Below are 25,437 nucleotides of genomic sequence, written 5' to 3'. Positions count from 1 at the left end.
CTTCTATACCTAAGAGTTTCAGAAAAAGGATTTTTGGATTTATATTAGCACTTTTTTTCTAATCATCTAAATTACTAAAGTTGTGTTATTATTTCTTCAGGGACTCTTTTTAATCATGTCTTATCCTCCCCAGAAATACTGTGAAGAAGAGAAATTCAGAATAGACTATCTTTGGGTGATTTTTTTTTTTTAAGTGATAAGTTTTTTTGTTTTGTTTTTTCTATTTTATTTTGTCGATATACAATGTGGTTGGTTATTGTGGCCAATTTACCAAAACCTCCCTCCCTCCTCCCTCTCCCCCCTCCCCCCCAACAATGTCCTTTCTGTATGCTTGTCGTATCAACTTCAAGGAATTGTTTTTTTGTTTTTTTTTTTAATGATCAGTTCTTTTATCTGCAGCATTTTAGCAATTCACTATATAGAATTCCCAATCTAAATTTTTTTTAGTGTAAAGATCTTAATTGGCTTTATTGTGATTCTAGAATCGGGCAACACTTCATTCCATAAAATAGAATAAGTGTTCCCTAATTACTTTTTATCATCTGTGAAACAGTAAATTTATTCTAGTGATAATGTATTTGTAGTTTTATTTTTGTCATTCCAGTAGAAATTGAATCACATATTTTCAAAATGAGTAAAAATGGAGATTGTCCCAGATATGAAGATACTATAATGATGTTAACTTTCAGCAGGAAACCTTTAGAGTGGATTAACAATTCACTTTTGTTAGTAAGGAACTTGCTCTGTGAATTAGTGTTACTTTACCAAACAGCTTATGTTCTGTAGGAATTGTTTGCTTTTAAATTAGAAAAAGGGACCGGCCTGTGGCTCACTTGGGAGAGTGTGGTGCTGACAACACCAAGTCAAGGGTTAAGATCCCTTACTAGTCATCTTTAAAAAATAAATATAAATAAATTTAGAAAAAAATTCTACCTTGACTGCTTTGTGAATTCTATAAAGTACTTAATATTAACTTGAAGTAGTTTAATGAGTAAGTCAGCTTTTACAAATTAATTTAAAAAATTTTAAGCACATGAAAAATACAATATCAGAAACAAATGTATTGTACTTTTATTTCCGATTGTTGATATCATGTGTTAGAGAAATTAAAACAAGAAATTTCTACTTCTTTATAATTTTTAATCTAAAATTAGTAAATGCTGATGTAGACAAGATACACATTTTATTGGGGACCCTATTTGGTATGCCTGGTCAAGTGATGTGAGTATTATTATGAAACAGATTTCTAGACTAGAATAGAAATGTTTTTATGAGCAGGAGTTTGTAAGTATCTACAGCCTATTTGTCCCTACCACTTCTTTGGGTTGCAGGTTGGCCGCCTTTTGCAGCAGTTAGCAATGACTGGCTCTGAAGAGGGAGATCCCCGGACAAAAAGCAGCCTTGGAAAATTTGACAAAGTAAGAACGAATACTGTGTCATATGCAATACTGTTTATAGAAAATTCTGCCAAAGTATTAGTGAACCTGTTTTCTTTATTAAATCTTATCCTTGGGTGATGTATAAGTTAAATGTTCTTTTTTTTTGTCTTTTTCCGTGTCCGGCAACGGATCGCAACCCTCAGTGTTGCCCCCGTACTGGACCGGGGACCGGCAACGGGATTGCAACCCTCGGTGTTGCTCCCGCGCCTCGCTCAGCCAGTGAGCGGGAACCAGTCTGTATGTGGGATCCGAACCCTCGGGCGGGAGCGCCGCCGCGCTTCCCAAGCGACGCACTTATCCAGTGCGCCACCGGGCCGGCCCTAAATGTTCTTTTTAATTAGCTACAGTATTAGATCAGCAGTATTTAAAGGAAGATGTCACTAAAGATTACTGACTCTCACAGAAGTATTGAGGAGATGCTATTGTAATGAAAATCAAAGAGCTGTTTTATTTTTTAAAGTTTTTTTTAAAAACTCAGTGGGCTGGCTGGTTAGCTCACTTGGGAGAGTGTGCTGCTGATAACACCAAGGTCATGGGTCCGGATCCCCATTTTGGCCAGCTCCCACTGCCCCCCAAAAAAAACTTTATATGGGTATATGAACCAGCAACATTTTTATAATTTTAAGTGTATTTCACAAGTTAACATTTATTGGATTGTTCAGTTAGTTTAGTTAAATAAAATTATAATCAATCATATTTTGAGTATTCAACCTGGTTGAAAATTCAAGGGTTATACGGTGAAATTTCCCTTCCACCTCTCACCTCTAGCCTTCATTTTCTCCCCAAAAGCTTGATGTTATCAGTCTTTTGCATATATTTCTAGAGGCCTCTATACAAGCAAATTCCTACATACATTCTCCCATTCTTCCTATTCCTCCCTTTTCAGAAATGGTAGCATAAGGGGTGGCTGGTTAGCTTACTTAAAAGCGTGGTGCTAATTACACCAGGGTCAAGGGTTTGGATCTCCGTACCAGCCAGCCGCGAAAAGAAAAATGAAAAAAAAAAAAAGCACAATATGTATACTGTTCTGTGTCATGTTTGTTTTGCTTTCCATGTCTTGGAAATAATTCTTTATCGATACATAGCAGTTTAGTTTTTTTAAATGCTGGGTTTAATATAATTTTCAAGAATTTAAACTTTTTGTGTGCTTGTTTACCTTAATCAGAAGTTTTTTCCAGTGTTTTAAAGGTGGGGAAGTATTTTACTGTGGTCTTTTCCTGTTTTAACAGAGCTGTGTTGCTGCTTTCCTTGATGTTGTGATTGGGGGCCGTGCAGTGGAGACCCCTCCAATGTCTTCTGTTAATCTTCTGGAAGGGTTGAGCAGAACTGTGGTTTACATAACCTACAGTCAGCTTATTACTCTGGTAATGGCTTTATTGTTTAATAGGATTTTCTCAAAAATCTTTTAGCTAAGCATGGATAGTCATAGATTAGTACATTGTGTGAGAAATAATACATGTATTGTACATGTTTAAAAAATTGATTTCACTATCTAATGACCTTTACTTTTGTCAGGTGAATTTTATGAAGAGTGTGATGTCTGGAGATCAACTGAGAGAAGATAGAATGGCTCTTGACAATTTATTGACAAATCTACCCCAGGCCAAGCCAGGAAAAAGCAGCAGTTTAGAAATGACTCCTTACAATACTCCTCAGCTGTCTCCAGCAACCACTCCAGCAAATAAAAAGAATCGCTTACCTATAGGTATAAAGAATTTCTGATATTGGAGTTTTCCCTTAAATTTATTATTTCTTCATTAGCTTTTTCTGTTGCTCAGTATTTTAGAATATAGTTTTAAATATATTCGAAAGTCTTTCTCTTCATGTGTACTAATGGTATTTCATTTTTTAAAACTCACACCAGATTATTTAAGGCTTTAGCTTTATATAGACTTAATTTTCATAATTAATTGAAATCACACCATCCACAGTTTACTTTGTTTAAATTTTAGTGTCTTGGGGCCGGCCTGTGACTCACTTGGGAGAGCATGGTGCTGACAACACCACGTCAAGGGTTAAGATACGCTTATTGGTCATCTTCTTAAAAAAAATAAAGATAGGGCCGGCCTGGTGGCGCACTGGATAAGTGCGCCGCTTGGGAAGCGGGGCGGCGCTCCCGCCCGAGGGTTCGGATCCCACATACAGACCAGTTCTCGCTCACTGGCTGAGCGAGGCGCGGGAGCAACACCGAGGGTTGCAATCCCGTTGCCGGTACCCGGTCCAGTACGGGGGCAACACTGAGGGTTGCGATCCGTTGCCGGACACGGAAAAAGACAAAAAAAAAGAACATTTAACTTATACATCACCCAAGGATAAGATTTAATAAAGAAAACAGGTTCACTAATACTTTGGCAGAATTTTCTATAAACAGTATTGCATATGACACAGTATTCGTTCTTACTTTGTCAAATTTTCCAAGGCTGCTTTTTGTCCGGGGATCTCCCTCTTCAGAGCCAGTCATTGCTAACTGAAAAAAAAAAAAAAAAAAAAAAAAAAAAAAAAAAAAAGGTAAATAAATAAATAAATTTTAGTGTCTTTTCTTGGAAAAATTTTGAAAATGTTATTTTTGAATTATGTAGCCCTCTGTTTTCTACGGAGTTCTAACTGATATAATGAATAATAATATTTTAGAAGTTTTCACCAATAAGGTGGAAAATAATAGTTACTATTTTTCCATTATTGTTTTAAGTCAATCTCTTATCAACTGAGCTAAGATATCTTAATATTATAAAATAAAGAAAAAGTTTCATTTTATTTTGTCAAGTTTATCCATTTAGTTAAGAATTATGTTTAATTAAGCTTTATTCACTTTGTAAGCATTTGTTATCTATTTCCCCACACAAAAAAATTAATTGAGCATGTGCCATGTATCAGATACTGGGTTAGCACTTTGTAAATGTTTCATTTTATCCACACGAAAATCCTGTGAGGATAGGTATAATCACTAACTTGCACATGAGACACTGTGTTAGACACTGGGGATATAAAGATGCACTGCTTAATGAGGACATGCCCTTCCTCTCAAGTTAGTTGCTGATAGTCTAGTTGGAGAGAACAAGAAGAGACCAGTACCCTTCAGTGTACTAAGTGTTCTGAAGGAGATAAGCATGGGGGTTGTGGGGATACCTATCTCAGCCAGGTGGTGGTGGTGTTATCAGGAGAAGATCTTAGAGTAGGTGAATGCTGTGCTTTCTTTTGAAGGATGAATGGGAGTTAGACAGAGTAAACAAGACAGGGAAAAAGTGTTTAGGCCAGTGAAGCAGTATTTTAGTGCGCATTTAATGAGCTCAGCAGCTCTTGGTGAAAATGAAGTTATTGTAATTTATACATTTTGAGGAATGGGATTTTGTTTTTAAATTTTCTTCTACCTTACATTTAAGATAGTATGGAATTATATTATTAACAGGAATGTGGCATCGTATTCTGTTGCTTTGCCCCCCGTGGATTTGTCACCCCACTTCTCCTGGGTGATGGAGCCACAAAGGATTACTCAAAGCCCATCTCTTCTGAGCAGTGAGAAGCCCCGAAGTGGTTAACTTCCCTGGAACCTTCCAGCAAGAGGCATCCCTTCCTTGAGAAATTAACCCCGAATTGGGGTTCTCTTCCTGCATTTATTTTCCAGACCAGGAAGTTACAGGAAGAGAACATAGGTGGGGTTATAGTTTAACAATATAGGCTGGTAACTTTTGGTGAAACAAGTCAGATGACATTCCATTAGACAATTAAGTGATCCACCAACAAAAGCTTGATCTAGCAAACATTCCTTCTCCCTCCAGCAATTTTCCAGTATCTTTACACATCAATCAGTAACCTGTCTGTCCCTGAGCCAGCAACCTTGCTGTGCCACAAATCTTTATCTTACACTAGAGACTTTATAGCCTGAGGAAAATTTCCAGTCCTCCACAAGGTCAATATTTGAAACTGCAAGGCTTTGGAAAACCAGGCCCTGTGAAGTACATTTGCTTTAAGAATCCTCTACAATATTCTTCAAATCTTTTGCTTTCTTCATCATCCCAAAATGTCATTTTCTAATTTAAAATAGAAAAAATGAAGTTTTACATTTAATGGTTTTTAGTTATTATAGGCTATTTGCACACTGAAGAAATAAATGATTTTTGGTAAATCATAGATTTTTTTTCCCTATTGTTTACTGCTGTATGTTAGTTTTTTCATTTCCCATCATCCGAAAGTGTCATTAAGTATGGGTCTAATGGAAAGTAAATTTCAAATGTTTACTCACTATTATTTTGTAGTCTTGTGACCTGGTCATTGTGTTTATTTCACATTTTTAAAAGTGTATCCATTGTTCAAAGGGTTGATTTTTTTCTATTTAATGCTTTCACAACCCAGGACAACAGTTAGCAGCCATCACTGCCTGGGATTCCTCAGCCACCAATCTTACCGCTCACATTACGCTAGTAACCCCATTTGGTGGGTAATAGGCTGTTCTTTCTTTTCTTATTGTAACTTTTATTTAAGAAATAGTTTATAAAAGTGTGTTCCATGTGCATGTTGCTTTTGCTTTATGTAAATTGCTACATGAAATTTGATCACTTGCATTTTTATAAATTATAGTTACACAGTTTGTTGTTCAGGATTCATAGACCTGTTCATGAAGTTGAATTTAACTTCACAATTCAGTAGAAGATAGTGGGGGCAAGCATATAAAAGTGTGAGTGGACCTATTTTAGACTTTTTGAAATTGGTGTATACTCTCAATTTTCACAAAGTGATTAATCAACAGCATTGTGAAGAGAAGATGATTATTTATATTTCTGCCTCTATCTGTCTTCAAGTAGGTCAGTTTTCACTTGAAGTGAAGTTGAAAGGTTTTGTTACTATAGAGTGTTTTTGCTTTATGTCTGTACTTTTATTTTGCACAGAGAGAATTTATATTTAGTGTTTAGTTGTAAGAATTTTATTGCCCTGAGAAAGAAAATGGAAACTTATCACAGAAGACTAAATAAAAGTCATAGAGAAATTATCACTAACTAAATCTTTTGGTGTCCAAAAGTTCTTGAAAGAGCTGTAGGATGGATTATTTTAGAAAAAAGTATTACTTGTTTCCTGGAAGGTTGGGGGAAAAAACAAAAATAATTGAAACCTTTATTAATTTAGAATGTTTCCATAAAGCAGAAAGGACCTTATATTCAAACCTAAGGAAATCTTCTCTCCTGCATCTTTGGAAAGAAGTTAATGCATTTCTGGGGGGAAAATGTGCTTTCAAAAACTGATTACGGTTTTGTCAACAATTGCCTAATTAAAATACTTTACTTTTTAAAATAATTACTTTATATATGGCCATCAGGTTTCCATATGAAATTTTCTAACACTTATAAGTTCAATTATTAGTATAGGAGACTTGTGGCAGTTAAATCATTTTATAGGAAAAATAGCTAAGGTATCTTTAAAAGATAAGAAATAAAGTAATGTTTTTCTTGTCATAATACTTAAATTGATTGGGACATGTCTGCTGTTCTGCAGACATGATTATCTATGTGTCACTCCCTGTAAGGTGGATTTGGATTATTGTTTCTAATTACCAGTTTTGAAGGAGAATCTATATTAATCATCAGTAGAATAACTAAGAGGATCTAGTTTTTGGTTTTGTTTTGTATTTTCTTATCCATATTTTCACCACTCTTATTTTGTGCATGTGCAAATGTACTACACTAATAGAAAAAATATTTTTGTATTTAGTGTACCATTTTCTTCTTTTTGTCTTTTTCTCTAAATTATTTTATTTTAAATGTTTTATTAGCAACTCGGAGCAGAAGCCGCACTGGTATGCTAATGGACCTGCATATGGACCATGAAGGGTCATCTCAAGAAACCATCCAGGAGGTACAACCAGAAGAGGTGTTGGTCATTTCCTTAGGGACAGGTCCCCAGCTTACTCCAGGGATGATGTCAGAAAATGAGGTATGAATGTATTGGTGTATTTAATTTACAGCCATCAATGTTAAGAAATTTTGGTTGTTTTCTTCAAATTAAGGTCACTTGCTTCTATACGTCAGTATTCATGTCTTAGTCCATTCAGGCTGCTATCACAAAATACCAGAGGCTGGTTGGCTTATAAACAACAGAGGTTTATTTCTCACAATTATGGAGGATGGGAAGTTGAAGATTGAAGTGGATTAAGTGTATCATGAGGGCTCATTTCCTGGTTCATGGATGGCACCTTCTTGCTGTGTCCTCACATGGTGGAAGGGGTGAATGAGCTCCCTTGGCCTATTTTATAAGGGTACTACTAATTATCTCCCCATAGGCCCCACCTTCAAATACCATTGCCTTAGGAGTTAGGATTTCAACATGAATTTTTAACACAACATTCAGACCATAGCAATGCATTTAATGCATATTGTTCATTATCTTCAGTGGGCTTATCGTGATGGTGTTCATCAGATGCTAAGCTACCTGGGAACAGTTGCAGAGGCCCTTACATTATTAATACATCTGTGGCATTGAAGTTGGTGAACAGGTCTACAACAAAAGAAATTTTCCTAGTAGTAGTGGAAGAGAAGAAAGCCAGGAAATTGTGGTATGGAAATTGAAGAGACTTTTCCAGTGATTTGTAGGAAGTGTTTTGTGTTTATTTTCTTTCTAGTGGTATATTAATGGTATTTCTGCTGAAAAGAGCCAAATATTCTTGAGGTATACTTTCTATTCTTTGACTGGTCAGGAAAAAATGGAAGAGATAATTGAAAAGAAAATCAAGAAAGTAAAATTTCTTCAATCAGTTTTAAGATATTTGTATACAAAAGAGCTTGGGATAGAGGCAAATGGGAAGAAGAAATCTTGACTCTCTAAAGGGAGGAGCCTCTTCTCATACATTGGGACCTCATGAAAAAGATATAGCATCTTCTATTCAATAGTGACTGCTTATTATTCAAGAAATCTCATTACTGGGCTGAGAAGAAGAGACTAGTTTTAGTGGTTGGTAAAGTGATGATGGTGGTTGGTAAAGTTGTGTTTGGAACTGTGGCGTGACTAGTAAGAAAGAGGGCTGTCATACTCCAATACTCCATCCTTCCCCACACAGAAAAAATGAGTAAGCTGGCAAGAACTGCCAGAATTAACTTCTTTGGAACTCTGGAGTCTTATTCAAAAACTTTTAACAATCAAGGGAATGCTTAATGAAGGAAAAAAACTGGTGAATTTCGTTAAAAGAGTTTTGTGACATTTTACCTTACCCTGTTACCATCCCCAAACCCTCAGCTCAGTGGCAGCCCTGAGGATAGCAGCTTGCTTTCTTGTGCAGTGTGCTGGTACCTGAGGGAGCAGTGTGGACCTTATTCCCAAGGTATCATGGTTGCATATTTTGATCTGTCTGATAGATCCCTGAAGAGTTAGCTCAAGGGCTTGCCTTTGTTTACCTGGTTCTGATCTTACCCAGGGCTGAGGCAGCTTCACAGGTGGCACTTGTCAAAAGCATCTAAATCACATATATTAGTTGCTGCTGCCTGGAGCAAAGGATAACAACCTAGGCATATAGTAGATAGTTCAAAAAGCCTAGGAAGGAAAGAGGCTGGGGAAAGAGATACCAGGGGGCACAAGGGCTTTGAAAAGCTCCCTTTTGGGGAATCTAGAAGGTCATACACATACCCAGGCCTGGTCATGTGCTTGGAAAAGACCTTAGAAGACCTAAGTTCTCACCTCTGGCTGACCATGAGTCTCCACTCAAACAGGAAGCGAAGGCTAAGGTACATTTGCAAACTGCCTAAGTGTTGAAGAAGAGCCCCAACACAGAGCCAATCTGCAGACTTGGAAAGGGTTTGGTTGTTTTTTTTTTTTTTTTTTTTATTTCAAGTGTTAAATTTGCCAAATCACTTACTGACCACTAAGCTAACAGAACAGAGACTGCATTGGCCACACATGACAAAGAATACAGACTTTACAAAATTCAGAAAAGTCATTAAACTAACAGCCACCACAACAGGCAGCAACTACTAACTGTGGGTGATGAAGAGGGGGATCTGATTTCTAGAACTGCCACATTATAATATTTAAAATATCTCGTTTTCAACAAAATTTATGAGGCATGTAAAGAAACAAAGTATGGCCTTTTATAGGAAAAAAGAAATTAATAGAAAATATCCCTGAGTAAGCACAGACATTGGGCTTACTAAAGACTTTAACTGTTTTAAATATACTCAAAAAGCTAAGGAAACCATGGACAAAGAACTAAAGAAAACTAAGAAAACAAGGTCACATCAAATGGGATATCAGTAAAAAGGTAGAAATTACAAAAAGGAACCATATCAAAATTCCGGAGTTGAAAAGTAACTGCAGTGAAAAATTTACTAGAGGGGTTCAACAGCAAATTTGAGTAGGCAGAAGAACGAATCAGTGAATTTAAAGGTGGATCAATTGGAATTATCCAGTCTGAGGAGCAGAAAGATTACAGGAAACAAAGAAAGTCATTATTGATAAATGATCAATCCATCAAGAAGATATAGCAATTATAAACGTGTACACACCTAACAATAGCCCCAAGATAAATGAAGCAAACGTGGACAGAATTGAAGGCAGAACTAGGCAGTTGTGCAATAATATTTGGAGAGATCAATACCCCACTTTCAATAATGGATAGAACAACTAGACAGAAAGATCAACAATGAAATAGCAGACTTAACACTGTAAACAAACTAGACCCAACACACATATATAGAACTGTCCACCCACTACAGCAGAGTAAACATTCTTCTCAAGTGCACATGGAATATTCTGCAGGATAGACCATATGTTAGGCCGTACGGCAAGTCTCAATAAATTTAAAAAGATTAAAATTATACTGAGTATCTTCCCTGATCACAGTAAAATGGAACTAAAAATCAATTAACAGAAGGAAATTGGAAAATTCACAATTATGTGGAAATTAAACAACACACTCTTAAACAGTGGATCAAGAAGAAATCAAGGGAACTTAGAAAATACTTTGAGAGGAATGAAAATGATGACACAGCACACCAAACTTATGGGTGAAAACAGTGCTCAGAGGGAAATTTATATCTGTAAACATCTATGTTAAAAAAAAAAATCTTAATCAATAAAATACCTTTCCACCTTAAGAAACTAGAAAAAGAAGAGCAAACTTTGAGCCGTATGAAATTGCTCTTTTTGTGGATCAAAAATTGTTGAATATCAGTATTCTTATATGTTTTTTTGAGATGATATAGATATGATTTTTTATTTTATTTTATTTATTTTTTCTTTTTGGTGGCTGGCCAGTACAGGGATCCATACTCTTGACTTTGGTGTTGTGACACTGTGCTCTTAACCAATTCAGCTAACCATCCAGCCCTCAAATATAAATTCTTATTTGGGTAAGGGATTGGACTAGATTAGGGTTTCTTGATCATGTGGTGTTGGAATTCTGGGTAAGGTAACTCTTCATTTTGGGGGACTGTTCCATACATTGCAGGATTTTAAAAAAATTTTTTTAATCCCATGCCTCTGGGACAAAATGCCAGTAGAATTCATTAGTCATTATAACAATCCAGACTGCTCCCACTCACCTACAAAAAGCCCTTGGAAGGATCTCAGTCTTCAGCTGAGAACTAGTGGGCTAGATGAACTCTTAAAGTTCTTTCAACTCTGAGATTCTCTGGTCTTAGTTTAGCCTGGAGTTCAGAATCTCTGGTTTAGAGGCATGAATTTGATTTTTGTATTTCACATTCCATTGTGACTGGTTTTGAACAATAGCTTTTCCTATAGGATCACAAAATTGCTTGCTCTTGGATATGATTTGGGAAAATATCTTCATTGCACATCACTCACTCTGGTGAGTTTAAAGGTCAAGTTATCTTAAAAATACAAAATTAAACATATTTATGTCTGTTTAATGTCAAACAAATGAGAAAAAAATCGTTTTAAATGACTTTTAAAAAATATCACGTGTGTATAGAACCATTAGAAACCTCGCACTGGAGAGTGCGCCGCTTAGGAGCGCAGCGGCGCTCCCGCTGAGGGTTCAGATCCCATGTGGAGACCGGTTCCCGCTCACTGGCTGAGCGTGGTGCGGGCGCCACACTGAGGGTTGCGATCCCGTTGCCGGTCCCCGGTATGGGCGCGACACCGAGGGTTGCGATCCCGTTACCGGTCAGTAAAAAAGACAAAAAGGAAAAAAAATTATTTTTTAAATAAAAATTGTATATATTTGTGATGTACAACATGATGTTTTGATTATAAGTATACATTGTGGGGCCAGCCCGGTGGCACACTGCTACAGTGCGCCGCTTGGGAGCGCGGTAGCACTCCCGCTGAGGGTTTGGATCCCACATACAGACCGGTTCCTGCTCACTGGCTGAGCGAGGTGCGGGCGCAGCACTGAGGGTTGCGATCCCGTTGCTGGTCCCGGTCCGGTACGGGCGCGACACTGAGGGTTGTGATCCGTTGCCGGACACGAAAAAAGACAAAAAAAGGAAAAAAAAATAAGTATACATTGTGGAATGGCTAAATCAGGCTAATTAACATATGTATTATCCTCTCATACTTATTTTTTTGTGGTGAGAAGTTTTTTTTCTTTTTAAGTAAGGACACTATTCTTTCTTCATATTCCAGCAACAGCCTAGGAAGCCAAGGACTGTGAGTTCAAGTTCCACGTGTGCTTAAAACATGCTGTGTGACTTCCAACAAAGCACTCAATTCTTCATTTAGATAGAGATACACATACAAAGCTAAGTTATGAGGCTTGTAGGGAGTCAAAAGTAGTTATATTATTTAGAACTCATCCAGCAAATAGAAAACATTATAAAAAGGTCTTCAACTCGGGGCCGGCCCGTGGCTCACTCAGGAAAGTGTGGTGCTGATAACAACATGACCACGGGTTCGGATCCTATATAGGGATGGCCGGTTCGCTCACTGGCTGAGCGTGGTGCTGACAACACCAAGCCAAGGGTTAAGATCCCCTTACGGGTCATCTTTAAAAAAAAAAAAAAAAAAGGCCTTCAGCTCTAAGCTGGAAATGGCTGCAAAGTCATACTTTAGCTTCTGGTATGGACTTTTGTGGCCCTCTATGTGGTGATCAAGTGGAGTTTCAGACTAGATGGATTAAATCCTGGTGCCTATAAGATAACATGATTGCATGTTTTTTTGTTTTTTGTTTTTTTTAGTTGAATTAGTTTGTTAACTCTTGAAAAAATTTACCGCAAATTTAATACGTTATGTGTCATGGCAAATGCTTTATGTGCATCTTTTTATTTAATCCTCAACAACTCCATGGCATACATACCATTACTAACACCATTTTATAGATGAAAAAATTGAGGCTTAGAGAGCTTAAATAACTTATCCAAGTTACAAAACTGACACATGGCAGTACCAGAAGGACCAGCCTGCTTACAACAAAGCCTTCTGATTCCTGTAATCCTGATCATTGCCCCTTTGATGTCTGATTGCCAGTTCAATCTCTGACACTGGTAGGGCGATGGAAAGTTGTTTTAACTGATATATTTTGATTCCACGAGTATTTAAACTCTTGACATCTTGTAAGTGGATTTTTAGTTAAAAATGATAGTTTAAGATTAAGAAGAAGTTAAATATGCATTTGCTCTGGTTTGTTTTATCAGTTATCCTTCATCTGTGATAAAACAAATTGGCGTTTTATTCTTTAGGTCCTAAACATGCAACTCTCGGATGGAGGACAAGGAGATGTCCCTGTTGATGAAAACAAACTCCACGGTAAACCTGATAAAACCTTGCGCTTTTCCCTCTGCAGTGATAATCTGGAAGGAATATCTGAAGGTGAAGGGTTACTTCATTCAAGGAGTTGTGTGATTCTTACAAGTAATATTTTGTTCTGTGTTCTTTAAAGGAGCCTTATAAATTATAATTACACCATCTGTGCCTCTCACTGAGGAGAGTAATGAAACGAAGTTTTCCTCTAACGAGCTTGAACAGTTGGCTATAAAGATGGTTTCCTGCATAGAATGGAGACTGCAAGAGGCCTTTGGTCGTATAAAATGGAGAAGATATAAGTCTTTATTCAGACTTAAATACAGTAATAGCAAGTTTTGTTTCTGCAGTTTTAATGTATACTAAAGCTTATAGAGCTCCTTTAGAAGGATATAATGCATGTCTAAATTAGAAAAAATGGACTTACTGGTATTTCAAGATGTGTATACTTTTAATGTTCTGTATTCCTTTATTCACACACACACACATCCCCCCTTTATGAAACAGGATACAATGGAAATAGGAATAAAAAAGAAAATTAAAAGTCAAGATTATGAAGTGAGAATATATCATTCCACATACTAGGACACATTTTTTTCTAGTGAAAAAAGTCCAAATTTACTAACATTTAGAAATAAACATAAAATGCAATAACTTCTTTTTATCTAACTTTTCAAAAAATTACATATGTTCATTCTAGAAAATGTAGAAAAGAAATAGAATCATCTGTAATCTCACCATTCTGTTAATAGCAATTAACATTTTGCTTTATTTATAGCAAAATTAGTTTTATGTTGTTTTGTAACCTTTTTTTGTTTAATAATATAGCATTAACATTTCCCTTTGTGATTAAACATGTAGATTGCTCTCATTTTTCAGACATTAAAAGAAAGTCTGCAATAAGTATTCTTAGATTAATTTTTGATTAGTTTCTTAGGATAAATTCCTAGAAGCAGAATCGCTGGGTCAAAGGGCATTTATATTTAAAAAATATAAACACAGTAAGCATTTTAATCAGTCTTTAGTCTCTTATTAAGGCATGAAAAATTGCATGACAACTCATGACTGTTTTAAAAAGATCACTCACAGGATAAACATTTCTCTAGGTCCTTCAAATCGCTCCAATTCAGTGTCCTCTCTAGACTTGGAGGGAGAGTCTGTATCAGAACTTGGAGCAGGACCTTCTGGGAGTAATGGAGTTGAAGCTCTACAGCTGTTGGAACATGAGCAAGGTAAAATGAAATTGAACACAATTGCTCAAATAGCAAAGAATTTACCTGATTGCAAGATAAGCAATGTGTTTGCATGCAAATTGGCTGTGTCCAGTAAGAGAATAAATTTGATTATAATGATTATTAAACTTGCATTTGTTCATAGTTTCTTCAGTTCTTAAAAATGTGTTTAGTTGATACGTGAATTGTTTAGGTTTAAATTACATAGAATAACTAATATGAATTACTTTAAATTCTGTAATATTTAAGGAATACAATCAATGATAAATACTCAGGGCTCAAGGAACTTAGAATAGGGAGAGAACGATACACAAATGATTAGAAGTATCATAAAAGTGCTTTGGCAGTTCTGAGGGAGAGAGACATGTGGTTGAAAGTATAGGGAAAAGCTTATTGGAAGAATTTTCTAGGTTTAAAGCCTGGCTGGCATTGTGTTGGCAGAAGTTAGAGATAGGTGAAGGATGAGAATAGCAAGTTAAAGAGGTGGGAAACTGTAGTACTTATTCAGGTGTCAAGTAGGGAAATAGAGTGAGGCAAGGATTAAAAAATGGATGGATCCCGATTGTGGAGAGAAGGAAGTCTGTACTTTAGTAGAAAGCTGGAAGCCATTGAAAGCTTTTGGTTAGGTGAGGATGAGGGGATGAGGGTGATATCTTCTGCTTTAGGAAGATTAATTTGAAAATGTTTTTCGAGTTTGTCCATTTAAAGATCACTAGTTGAGGGCAGTATTGCTATTGGAGTGTGTGTGGCTTGAATAAAACTACTGCTTTATTTTACTGGATCAGTTTATCAGTGTATCAATTAGGATTAAATTTGCAAATAACAGAGAAACCTAAAATAATATTAGTTTATGGCAGAAGTTGAACAAATATCACGTCTTTAACAGGCCTTCTGGGTGATCTGATGTAGGTGGTTGGCAGTCTACATTTTGTGAAACTAGGTTAAGAATTGAATTGAGGGAAATTGGTCTAGGAGTTAGAACATGTAGAGGAGTTATCCACATCAAGTGAAAAACATTTTCAGTATGGGTTTATGAGGTAATTATTGCCAGATAATGCTTCGTAACAGACCACCCCCAAACAATTTTTGCTCTCAAATCTTTGGGTCCCCTGATTGGTTCTTCTGATTTGTACTCCACTCACTCGTGGTTAGGTAGGGAGCTCTGCTAATCTTAGCGGGGGGTTAGGTGGTCATTGGGGAGCTGGCTGGTCTAGCGAGGTCTAGGATGGTAGTACATGCTTAGTAATGATAAAATACGTAACTTGAAGTTCAAAGGTATAAAGTTCTTTAAAGTTGATTAAAAATTGTAGCTGTGCTATCATTTTTAAGGTGCTTAATTTTGTTTTTGATAGCTACAACACAAGATAATCTTGATGATAAGCTAAGGAAGTTTGAAATTCGTGACATGATGGGACTGACAGATGATAGGGACATATCAGAGACAGTGAGTGAGACCTGGAGTACAGATGTCTTGGGAAGTGACTTTGACCCTAATGTTGATGAAGATCGCATGCAAGAAATTGCAGGTAACTGTGGTAACTATGGAACAAAGCATTTGGATACTTTTTCTTTACTTAAATATACGTAGTGTTTTCCCTTTCTACGTTTGATCCCTCTCCAACTCCCCCCAAAAAAGAGAAAAACCAATCTTTCGAATTATGTTCTTGTCAAGTCTTGTTTGCAGGGCATAGTTTACATACTTAAGTCTATGATTAGTATATTCTTCTTTTGAGACTAAACACCATATCCTAAGATGAAAATTCTTACAAATTATAGCCATAAAATCTTTCAGAATAATATGATACTGAAGTTTTCTAAAAAAATGAATTCACCTCTGGAAGGATTAACTCAGTTCGAAGGGTAACCAGCATTTTTATGGTTTTTTTTTTTTTTTTAATGTTGAGTTTAGGTACAATTTACGTACATTAAAATTTACCCTTTTTAAAATACTGCTTTATGAATTCTGAAAGATTCATACAGTCTGAAACCACTGTCTTTATTTTCTTTTTAACTCATGGAAAATTTCAAATGATGCAAGAGAGTGGTGTGGTGACCCAGTGTAGCCATCACTCAGCCTCAGCAGTTAGAGACACACGGCCAGTTGTGTTTCATCTGTTCTCCCTCCCGATGCCCCTCTGTCCCCTCCCCCCATTATGTTTAGGCTAGTTCCAGACACTATTTTATTTGTAATTATTTTATGATATATCTTTAAAAGGTAACTTTTATTGGTAACTTTTTTCTAGAACTTTTTTTATTAGGTTTAATCAAAAGTAGTGGAGCATTCTGAACTTGAGCATTTTTAACACTGGCATATAATAATGTTTAATCCTTTCTATTTGTATTTTTAAGTAGTGTAAATAGATTTCTTAACTGGTTTTGCAGTACTTTGTTCCAGATGCCAAAGTAGTATTGTTCTTGGCAGCAAGAGGTGTACTTGCAGTTTAATGAGGGCTATAAAGGAGATGTGTATTTTCTTGGCAAATATATTTTATTGCTCTGAATATGTGGCTTATGTGCCAGAAGAAAACATATTTGGCCAGTATAACTTTTTGTGGTTAAATCTTTCTGTTTGAGTGTTTTTAATCCCTGGAGGACTATAAATTTTAGAAAGATATTAAGGACACGTAAAATTTGCTGAAAAACCAAGGTGAAACGCTAGTCGAAATGACTTGACCTGATGATGTGTGAAAGTTTTCTCTAAGGTGAACAGGAGGAAGCTGATGAAAGGAGGTTGTGCCATTGTGACCAAAGTGGGAACTTTGTGTTTTTAGTGGTGTGTTTGATTGAAATTATTCTTACCTTGGCTTTTTTCTTGTGGGTAGAGAGCAGACTTTGTTAGCTCAGTGTTTGGCCTTTCTCCACTATCACTGCTCTTTCTGGCAGGACCTTTGTTAACCCTTTGCTCCCCACTGATTATACAGGTGCAGCAGCAGAGAACATGTTAGGCAGTTTGCTGTGCCTCCCAGGTTCAGGGTCAGTGCTTATTGACCCCTGCACTGGTTCTACCATATCAGAGACAACAAGTGAAGCTTGGAGTGTAGAGGTATTGCCAAGTGACTCAGGTTAGTATGCTGTCATTGTTTGCTTTTTCATTTTCACGGACGTTTTAAATGTAAGATATCCTAATTTCTATATTATGTGTATGAGGGTACTTCAAAAAGTTCATGGAAAAATAGAATTGAAAGATAATATGAATCTTTCCACAAACTTTTTGAAGCACCCTCATATTTTGTCAAATATACAATTGACAAGTGCAAGGCAATCACGTTGTTAAGAATTTCAAATGGAAAATTAGGGTATTTCTATCCATTAAGGAAAAACTCAGTGTTGGTTAGCATAGACTAAGATTGCAGGTGCTTTCTGACTCTGTGTTTGATTATTTTGGAAGCAGTTGTAACTCAGCAGGATTCCATGTGTGTCATTGAGTTCAGAATCTCTAGTAGCAACACAGTTCAAACCCTGAGTGGTTGACCTCCTAGTGAGCATGTTTCGATTTATCCCAGGGGACAGCCTGACCATTTAAAAGATGTTTAAAATGTTTTTGAAATATCTCGAAATTAATACTCTGTAGTCCTGAGGATTCTTTTGTGCAGGGTTGTTATAAATGTATATAAAGTGTTTTGTACTTTCTCTTTTCTTATGTATTGCATTTCTACTTTCTTTTCTGATTATGAAGACAAATCTTTGCCTTCAACTAATTGTCAACTACCAAAATGCAAATATAAGTAACTGTATATCTGCATTACATCCTAATTTTCTTCGCTCAAGAATGATTAAGTGATCCTGATATGTATTTTATAATGTTAAAACATTTAGACATACTAACCTTGCCTGGAGAAAAATAGGGGACAGTAGGATTAGCTCACTGCCTATTGAGTATCCATAGGAGGGAGTTATTTTTTTAGGAAGTAGTTAATTTAATGCTAAGCTATCCCGTACTCTCTTGACCAGTTTATATGTTAACCAACAGCATACTCTATGAGATTAGTGATCAAGAAACAGTTTTTACATGTGTACAATGAACTTGCCTATATTGGGATGAAGTTAGAACATGGACTTCTTTGGTCCATGCTTGGTCTAAATAGCTTTGCCAACTGGTCCCAACTTAGAAATCTGTTTACACTGATATTATTAATGCCCTGGTAGCTTTGTTTATCTGGGTTACAAGAGCTGAAATTTTGGTGTGATAACGGGATCACTAATGTGACACCTCCTCTCTTCCATTTAGAGGCACCAGACCTAAAGCAGGAGGAGCGTCTGCAAGAACTGGAAAGCTGCTCTGGACTGGGTAGCACATCTGATGACACAGATGTCAGGGAAGTCAGTTCCCGCCCCAGCACTCCAGGCCTCAGTGTTGTGTCGGGTATGTCTGTCTTGTTTTACGAAATAGAGATTTGAAGTGTTCCTCCTTTCCCCCCATTTATAAAGTTGATACCAAAGAGATAAGCTTTATCTAAGAACTGAGTAATTTCCAGGGAACAAAATTATTTCTGTGGCACCTTAAAGCTTTGAGAACTTAATTTGTGGCTTTATAGAGCCTGTGGAAGTAATTGACAAACAGTTCCTCTACAACTCTTTCTATTCTTGGTGGCCTCTGCTAGTGTATTTAGATATCACATGATAATTCTGATTAAGTTGTATAAAACAAGGTAAGTATGTTTAAGCAATAATATAATAAAGGATATGTATATAATACTAAAAATTCTAAACACGTATAGAACTGGAACATACAAAATTCAAGAATGTTTACATTTCTCCCAAGTTCATATACTTTTTGTTTGGTTATTTTATTCTTGCTGTTTATTTTTTACTATTTTTTTTAAAAGGCATAAGTGCAACCTCTGAGGATATTCCCAATAAGATTGAAGACCTGAGATCTGAGTGCAGTTCTGATTTTGGGGGTAAAGATTCTGTCACTAGTCCAGACATGGATGAAATAACACATGGTAAGAAGTGAAAATGAGAATGACTTTTAGAAATGATCATATCCATAGATGAAACTGGCACTTTTGCACATTGCTGGTGATAATATCAATTGGTATAGTACTGTGGGGAATAATTTGTCAATATGTATTTAAGGCCATAAATGTTCACATTCTAAATTTGGTCCAATTAGTTCCACTTCTAAGAATTAGTCATAAGGAAATAATTCCTTGCGTGGAGAAAGTCTTATGCACAAGGATGTTTTTCATAGCATTTATATTGGCAGAAAATTGGAAGCAGCTTAAGAATTGAAAAATGGAATGGCTTAGTGAATTTTGATGTAACCACCTATTAGAATTTATACAGCTGTGTTTTAAATGCTTTTAAAGAATGTGAAACAACTTGGAGAAATACCTAGAACATAATATTACATGGAAAATTTATTTTATAGAGTGTTATATGCAAGACAATGAAACATTTCAAAAGCTATGCATAGAGAAAAAACTGGAAAGAAATACCAAAAGGCTAGGCCGTGGTTTTAGATGTTGGGTAGTGGGTTTTGAGGTACCTTTTTTTTTTTTAATACATATTTTTGTTTGTTTGTTATAAACTAGGGTTTTTTAACCTCAACACTATTGACATTTTGGGCCAGGTAATTCTCTGTTGTGGGGGCCTGTCCTGTTTATTATAGCATGTTTTTTTGTTTGTTTGTTTTTGTTTTTGTTTTCCTTTTTGTCTCTTTTTTCGTGTCCGGCAACGGATTGCAACCCTCAGTGTCGCGCCCGTACTGGACCGGGACCGGGACCGGCAACGGGATCACAACCCTCGGTGTTGCTCCCACACCTCGCTCAGCCAGTGAGCGGGAACCGGTCTGTATGTGGGATCCGAACCCTCGGCGGAAGCGCCACCACACTCCCAAGCGGCGCACTGTAGCAGTGCGCCACCGGGCCGGCCCCGATATTATAGCATGTTTAGCAGCATCCCTGTCATCTACCAGGAGTGCATACCTCCTGCCCTCTAGTGTTGTGAAAATGAAAAATGTCTCCAGACATTGCCAGATGATCCATTGGGGGGCAAAATAGTCTCCAATTGAGGACCACTGTTGTAAACTAGCAGTCTCAAAGTGTGGTCTTCATGGACCACTGAGAATTTGCAACACCCTTGTGGGGGCAGTGGGAGAAATATGAGGTCAAAGCTATTTTCTTGTACCATTTCTATGCTTAGAATACTTACCACTTATGCACAAATACTTACCATTATGTTACCATTGCCTACAGTATTCAGTACAGTAACATGCTGCATAGGTTTGTAGCCAAGGAGCCACAGGCTATTCCATATGACCTAAGTGTGTAGTAGGCTATACCATCTAGGTTTGTGTAAGTATAGTCTATGATATTTGTACAACAACAAAATCACCTAACGACACATTTCTCAGAATGTATCCCCATCATTAAGTGATGCATGACTATATAATTTTTTCCCATTAAAAAGGTTATTTGTGTTACCATTTAGTGAATATGTTTAAATGAATTAATAAATATTTAAAGTTTTTTCAGTTTTAATTTCTAATATCAATAGTTATACCAACATAAACAAAAGCTTTTAGTGTCAATAAATTTAAGGGTGTAAAGGTGTCCTGAGTCTAAAATTTTGAGAACTGCTTTTCTGTGCTATTTTTCATAATGATATAAAGTGAACTGTAGAACAAAAGGAAAAATCAAAAGGCATAATAGTACTATATCATTCATTATCAAAAAATATAGCTTCAGACTAAAAAAGTTTAGATTAACCTGTTTATATGTATTTGAAAGTTTTAGCCTCTGCATTCTTATCTACTGTAACATTTCTGGTTTTGATTGTTTAGATGTATGATTAAAGGAATCATCTACTCTGCAGCTTAGAATGGTGCACTTTAGAAGTTGGAGTTTGTTTCGTGGTGTAATGTAGTATTCATTTTTCTCATGGGTTCTTTTTTAAATTAAGTCATTTGCTGAGAGCAATATTGGAATTTCAAAATTTACGACTTTTAATTTATACTCCTTCTGTAGATAGTATTGCCCCTGTTTTTATGGGTGGGGGAAGTTGAGGCTCAGGGAGGCTGTGACATTCTGAAAAATTTGATAGGTTGGGTTTTCCGGTTCTGTGTAGTTTGCATTAACCATAGTGGGATTTAGCCATTAGAAGTAATAGGCGTGTGGATGCTAGACCACTTAATGTAATGAAAATCCGCGTATGAAGATAAAAATATAAAATGAATTTGAAATAATCAGAGTTTGATATTTATTAGTTTCTTTTTTTCTGTATGTCCCTCACGTTCCAATTGATCACTAAAGGAAAACTGTCAAAGAGCACTAAAACCTTTTCACTGTGTGGAAACTCACTGTCATGAGTTCTGCCTTGATCTCACAGTTTGCCCTCCTATTTTAGGTGCCCACCAGCTGACCTCTCCCCCTTCTCAGTCAGAGTCTCTGCTTGCCATGTTTGATCCACTGTCTTCACATGAAGGTAAACTAGTGAGATGAACTTTTTTCTCTTGTCATAGACAGAAGAAAGAAACCAAAACCTTTCATTAATACCTTTGCTGGATTAGTTGTGTCTCAGTTACAAAACATTTTTTTTTTCTATGTTGCAGGGGCTTCTGCTGTGGTAAGGCCAAAGATTCACTATGCTAGGCCATCGCATCCACCACCAGATCCCCCAATCCTGGAAGGAGCTGTGGGAGGAAATGAGGCCAGGTTGCCAAACTTTGGCTCCCATGTTTTAACTCCAGCTGAAATGGAAGCGTTCAAGCAAAGGCATTCTTATCCTGAGAGATTAGTTCGCAGCAGGAGTTCTGATATAGTATCTTCTGTTCGGCGACCCATGAGTGACCCCAGCTGGAACCGACGTCCAGGGAATGAAGAACGAGAACTCCCTCCAGGTGCAGCCATTGGTGCTACTTCTTTGGTGGCTGCACCTCACTCGTCATCCTCATCCCCGAGCAAGGACTCCTCCAGAGGAGAGGTACGGGCCATGGAGAAGAATTTGCTAATTGTGCTCAGCTTTAGTGTTCTGTCTGCCAGGTTCTTTTCATGCCTGAAATTAACATGGAATATACATATATATATGGGATATATAAATCTAAGATTTAGGATGGACAGTAGTCACAATTACAGATAATTTGTTAATCTAGGTTGCCCAAACCATAACCCATAGGAAACCTATATAACTTTGGTTTTGTAGTAAAATCTTGCATTTTTATAAAATGTTTAACTTTTCTGCAAGCAATTTTGTATCTTATTTTATTTAAACTTCACAGTATCCCTACGAGATGGTTAGGTAAGTTATTATTTTTTATTTTGAAACAATCATAAAGTTACCAAAAAGTTGGAAGTACGATAAAAGAACACTTCCTCCCCATTTGAGAGTAAGTTGCCAACCTGGTGCTCCATCACCTCTGAATCCATTAGTGTTAGTGTACTCCAAACAAGCACATTCTCCTACACATCACAGTACAACCATCAACATTAGGAAGTAAACACTGATATATCACTACCATCTTCTCGTATCCCGTTCAAGTATTTCTATATCCCTCATAATGTTCTTTATTGTAGAAGGTTCCCATTCAGAATCACACGTTGCTTTTAGTTGTCATGTCTTTTTAGTCTCTTTCAGTCTAGAACAGCTTCTCAGTTTTTCCTTGACTTTTATGACCTTGATACTCTTGACATAAGGCTACTTAAGTTCTAGAATGTCCCTCAATTTGGGTTTGATGTTTTCTGATGATTAGATTCAGGTTATTCATCTTCGGCAGGAATATCACTATAATGACACTGTATACTTTAGTTGCATCATGTTAGCACACAATTTTAATTTGTCCCATTACATTGGTGTTCATTTGGACCACTTGATGAAGGTGTTGTCTGCCAGACTTTGCCTCTATAAAGTTACTCTTTTTCCTTTCATAATTAACAAGTATTTCATGGGGAGCTGTTTTGAAAATATGTAACTATTCTGTTCATCAGACTTTTAGTTTAGCTACTTAAGTATATCTATGGTCTCATGGTTTTCTATTTTAGTGAAGTGAATGGGTTTATTACTATCATTTGTTTTTGAAGCCCAGTTGTCCCTGATTTGGCCAGTGGGAGTCCTTCAGGCTGGCTCTTGGGTTCTTTTGACCTGCCTCTATCATTCTTTGAGCATTTCTTTACTTTCTGGCACAAGATATTACAAGTTTATATTGTACTTTGTCTGTGCTAGTCCTGGAATCTGCCATTTGTCCAGGGAGCTCATGTTTCTTTAGTGAAAAATGGTTTTAGAAATTGAGACCTGGATACAGTGTTCATTGCTGCAGGTGTGTTGCTGCTCCCAGGACCTCTCAGTAGACAGAGCTAGTGAGAGAGAGAGAGAGAGAGATGTATTTATTTCTATATCTATCTTTCTCTCTTTTTCTCTCATGGTTCTTAGACAGAACCATGAGTTCACACTGCTGATACATTCAATTTCAGTCTAGAAACAGTGGAGTTTGTTTAATCTTCGTCCCTTTCCGTATTTATTGCTCTTCTCCAACAGTGAGAAACCTGCTATCATTGCTCTTCATGTACTGTATGTACTAATTTGATCAGTACCCCTGTATATAATCAATTTCCCATCTCCACTGCTAACTCCTCCCTGGCACAGATGCCCTCATCTCTCTGTGTGGGTTCTGATACCCCATTCACATGGATGCTCTTAAAGAAGGTTTTTAAAATTCCAGCTTTGTAGATGAAAAAATCGAAATTAAATGATTTGTCCACAGTCACATGATAGGCTACTAAAGGCATTATAGCTCTTGCTCTTTGACATGTGGTCTTAATGATAACTCAGTATAATTGGTGACCAGAACGTGAACTTTGAAACTGGTCAGGTCTAGGTTTGAGTCTTAGCTGTGCTGTATACAGACTGTATAACTTTGGGAAAGATGGGGAGATAACCTTTTTTAGGTTTATATTTCTCATCTGTAAAAAGGGCTCAATAATAGGACCTATTTCCCAAGGCTACTGTGAGGATTAAATGAGATAATATATATCCTTATGCTCAGTGCTTGGCACATAGTACACACTTGTTTTTATTATTATTAATATTACTGCTTCCATTTCTACTACTCCTCTAGAGTTTATTTGCACTGCATTTACTAATTCTGTAAGTATTTATTGAATGCATACCCTGAGACTGGTTCTGTATTAGGTTTTCAGTTTACTAACAGTATTGAGATAGTGTCTGTCCTCAAGCAGATTACAGTCTGGTGCTTAAAACTTATACTTCCATGTTCCAGAAGTTTCCTACATAGCAGTAAGGACAGTTTTGCTTTAAGGCAAACAAGACTGGTTTTTGTATTTCACAGACTTACTGAAATCCTTTTCATAGTAATATATCCTGCCACCCAACTCCAAATAAAGCATCAAACTTTTTCTACAGACTGAAGAACGCAAAGATAGCGATGATGAGAAATCAGACAGGAACAGACCTTGGTGGAGAAAACGTTTTGTTTCAGCCATGCCTAAAGGTAATTTCACAAAATATTAGAATGCTGATTTAGCAACAAGAAGCAAAACCCCCAAATCTCTTTCAGAGAGCCAGTATTTCAGCTCCTCTGTGAGGCTTGCTGGGCCTAAGTTTCTAGCTGTTTTGAGGGTGTAGAAAACGGTTTCATTCAGATGAATGCTAAGGCAGAGGTTTAGAAATGTTCTTGTTTGCAGAAAGTCATAGTGGTTTCATAAATGGAAATCATGCTCGTCACTGTTGTTTAAATATCTTATACCATCGAAGTTAAACATATACGACTTTTGACTTATGTATTCCTATATATTATTGCAAGAAAATGGATGCTATTGGTAATTAAACATTGAAGATTCATCCTTTACATTCCTGGAATAAGTTTAAGCTTTTTATGTCTATGTTTATTGAAAATGTTTATACCCTAAATATTAGTGTGTGTTTATTTTGGAAGGCAGTTGTATAAAATTGTTTGCATTTTTGGTGAATAGTCTGGCATCATTTGAGTTGGCAAAAGCACCTCTTCCTGAAAGGGGAGATCATCCAGGAGTAAAGCTAGGGACTTCTTCCAGAGGCCTCTTCTCAGCACTGTGGCACTCAGGAGCTGAGGAGAGCTGCTTTCCCGCAACACTCCAGCCCACGTGAGGAGGTAG

General features: G+C 36.7%; 1 protein-coding gene across 5 annotated transcripts in view; it reads left to right on the top strand.

Moving 5' to 3' along the window:
- GAPVD1 (GTPase activating protein and VPS9 domains 1) overlaps nucleotides 1–25,437 on the top strand; it is an 86,256-nt gene that overhangs the window by 42,668 nt on the left and 18,151 nt on the right. For 2 of the 5 annotated variants that reach the window (XM_008569966.1, XM_008569963.1), the window contains exons 5-17: nucleotides 1,332–1,418; nucleotides 2,669–2,803; nucleotides 2,955–3,144; nucleotides 7,201–7,361; nucleotides 13,055–13,121; nucleotides 14,222–14,347; nucleotides 15,700–15,873; nucleotides 17,269–17,409; nucleotides 18,576–18,710; nucleotides 19,174–19,293; nucleotides 21,698–21,775; nucleotides 21,903–22,273; nucleotides 24,707–24,794. In XM_008569966.1, coding sequence (XP_008568188.1) covers nucleotides 1,332–1,418; nucleotides 2,669–2,803; nucleotides 2,955–3,144; nucleotides 7,201–7,361; nucleotides 13,055–13,121; nucleotides 14,222–14,347; nucleotides 15,700–15,873; nucleotides 17,269–17,409; nucleotides 18,576–18,710; nucleotides 19,174–19,293; nucleotides 21,698–21,775; nucleotides 21,903–22,273; nucleotides 24,707–24,794 — 1,873 coding nt within the window. Of the gene's footprint in view, nucleotides 1–1,331; nucleotides 1,419–2,668; nucleotides 2,804–2,954; nucleotides 3,145–7,200; nucleotides 7,362–13,054; nucleotides 13,185–14,221; nucleotides 14,348–15,699; nucleotides 15,874–17,268; nucleotides 17,410–18,575; nucleotides 18,711–19,173; nucleotides 19,294–21,697; nucleotides 21,776–21,902; nucleotides 22,274–24,706; nucleotides 24,795–25,437 lie in introns of all 5 variants that reach the window. The other 3 variants (XM_008569964.1, XM_008569962.1, XM_008569965.1) reach the window with 2 other exon arrangements.

The sequence above is a fragment of the Galeopterus variegatus genome, unplaced genomic scaffold, assembly GCF_000696425.1.
Source record: "Galeopterus variegatus unplaced genomic scaffold, G_variegatus-3.0.2 Scaffold549, whole genome shotgun sequence".
Lineage (NCBI taxonomy): Eukaryota > Metazoa > Chordata > Mammalia > Dermoptera > Cynocephalidae > Galeopterus > Galeopterus variegatus.
Note: the sequence above shows the minus strand (reverse complement) of the source record. Positions and strands in the feature narration are given on the sequence as shown.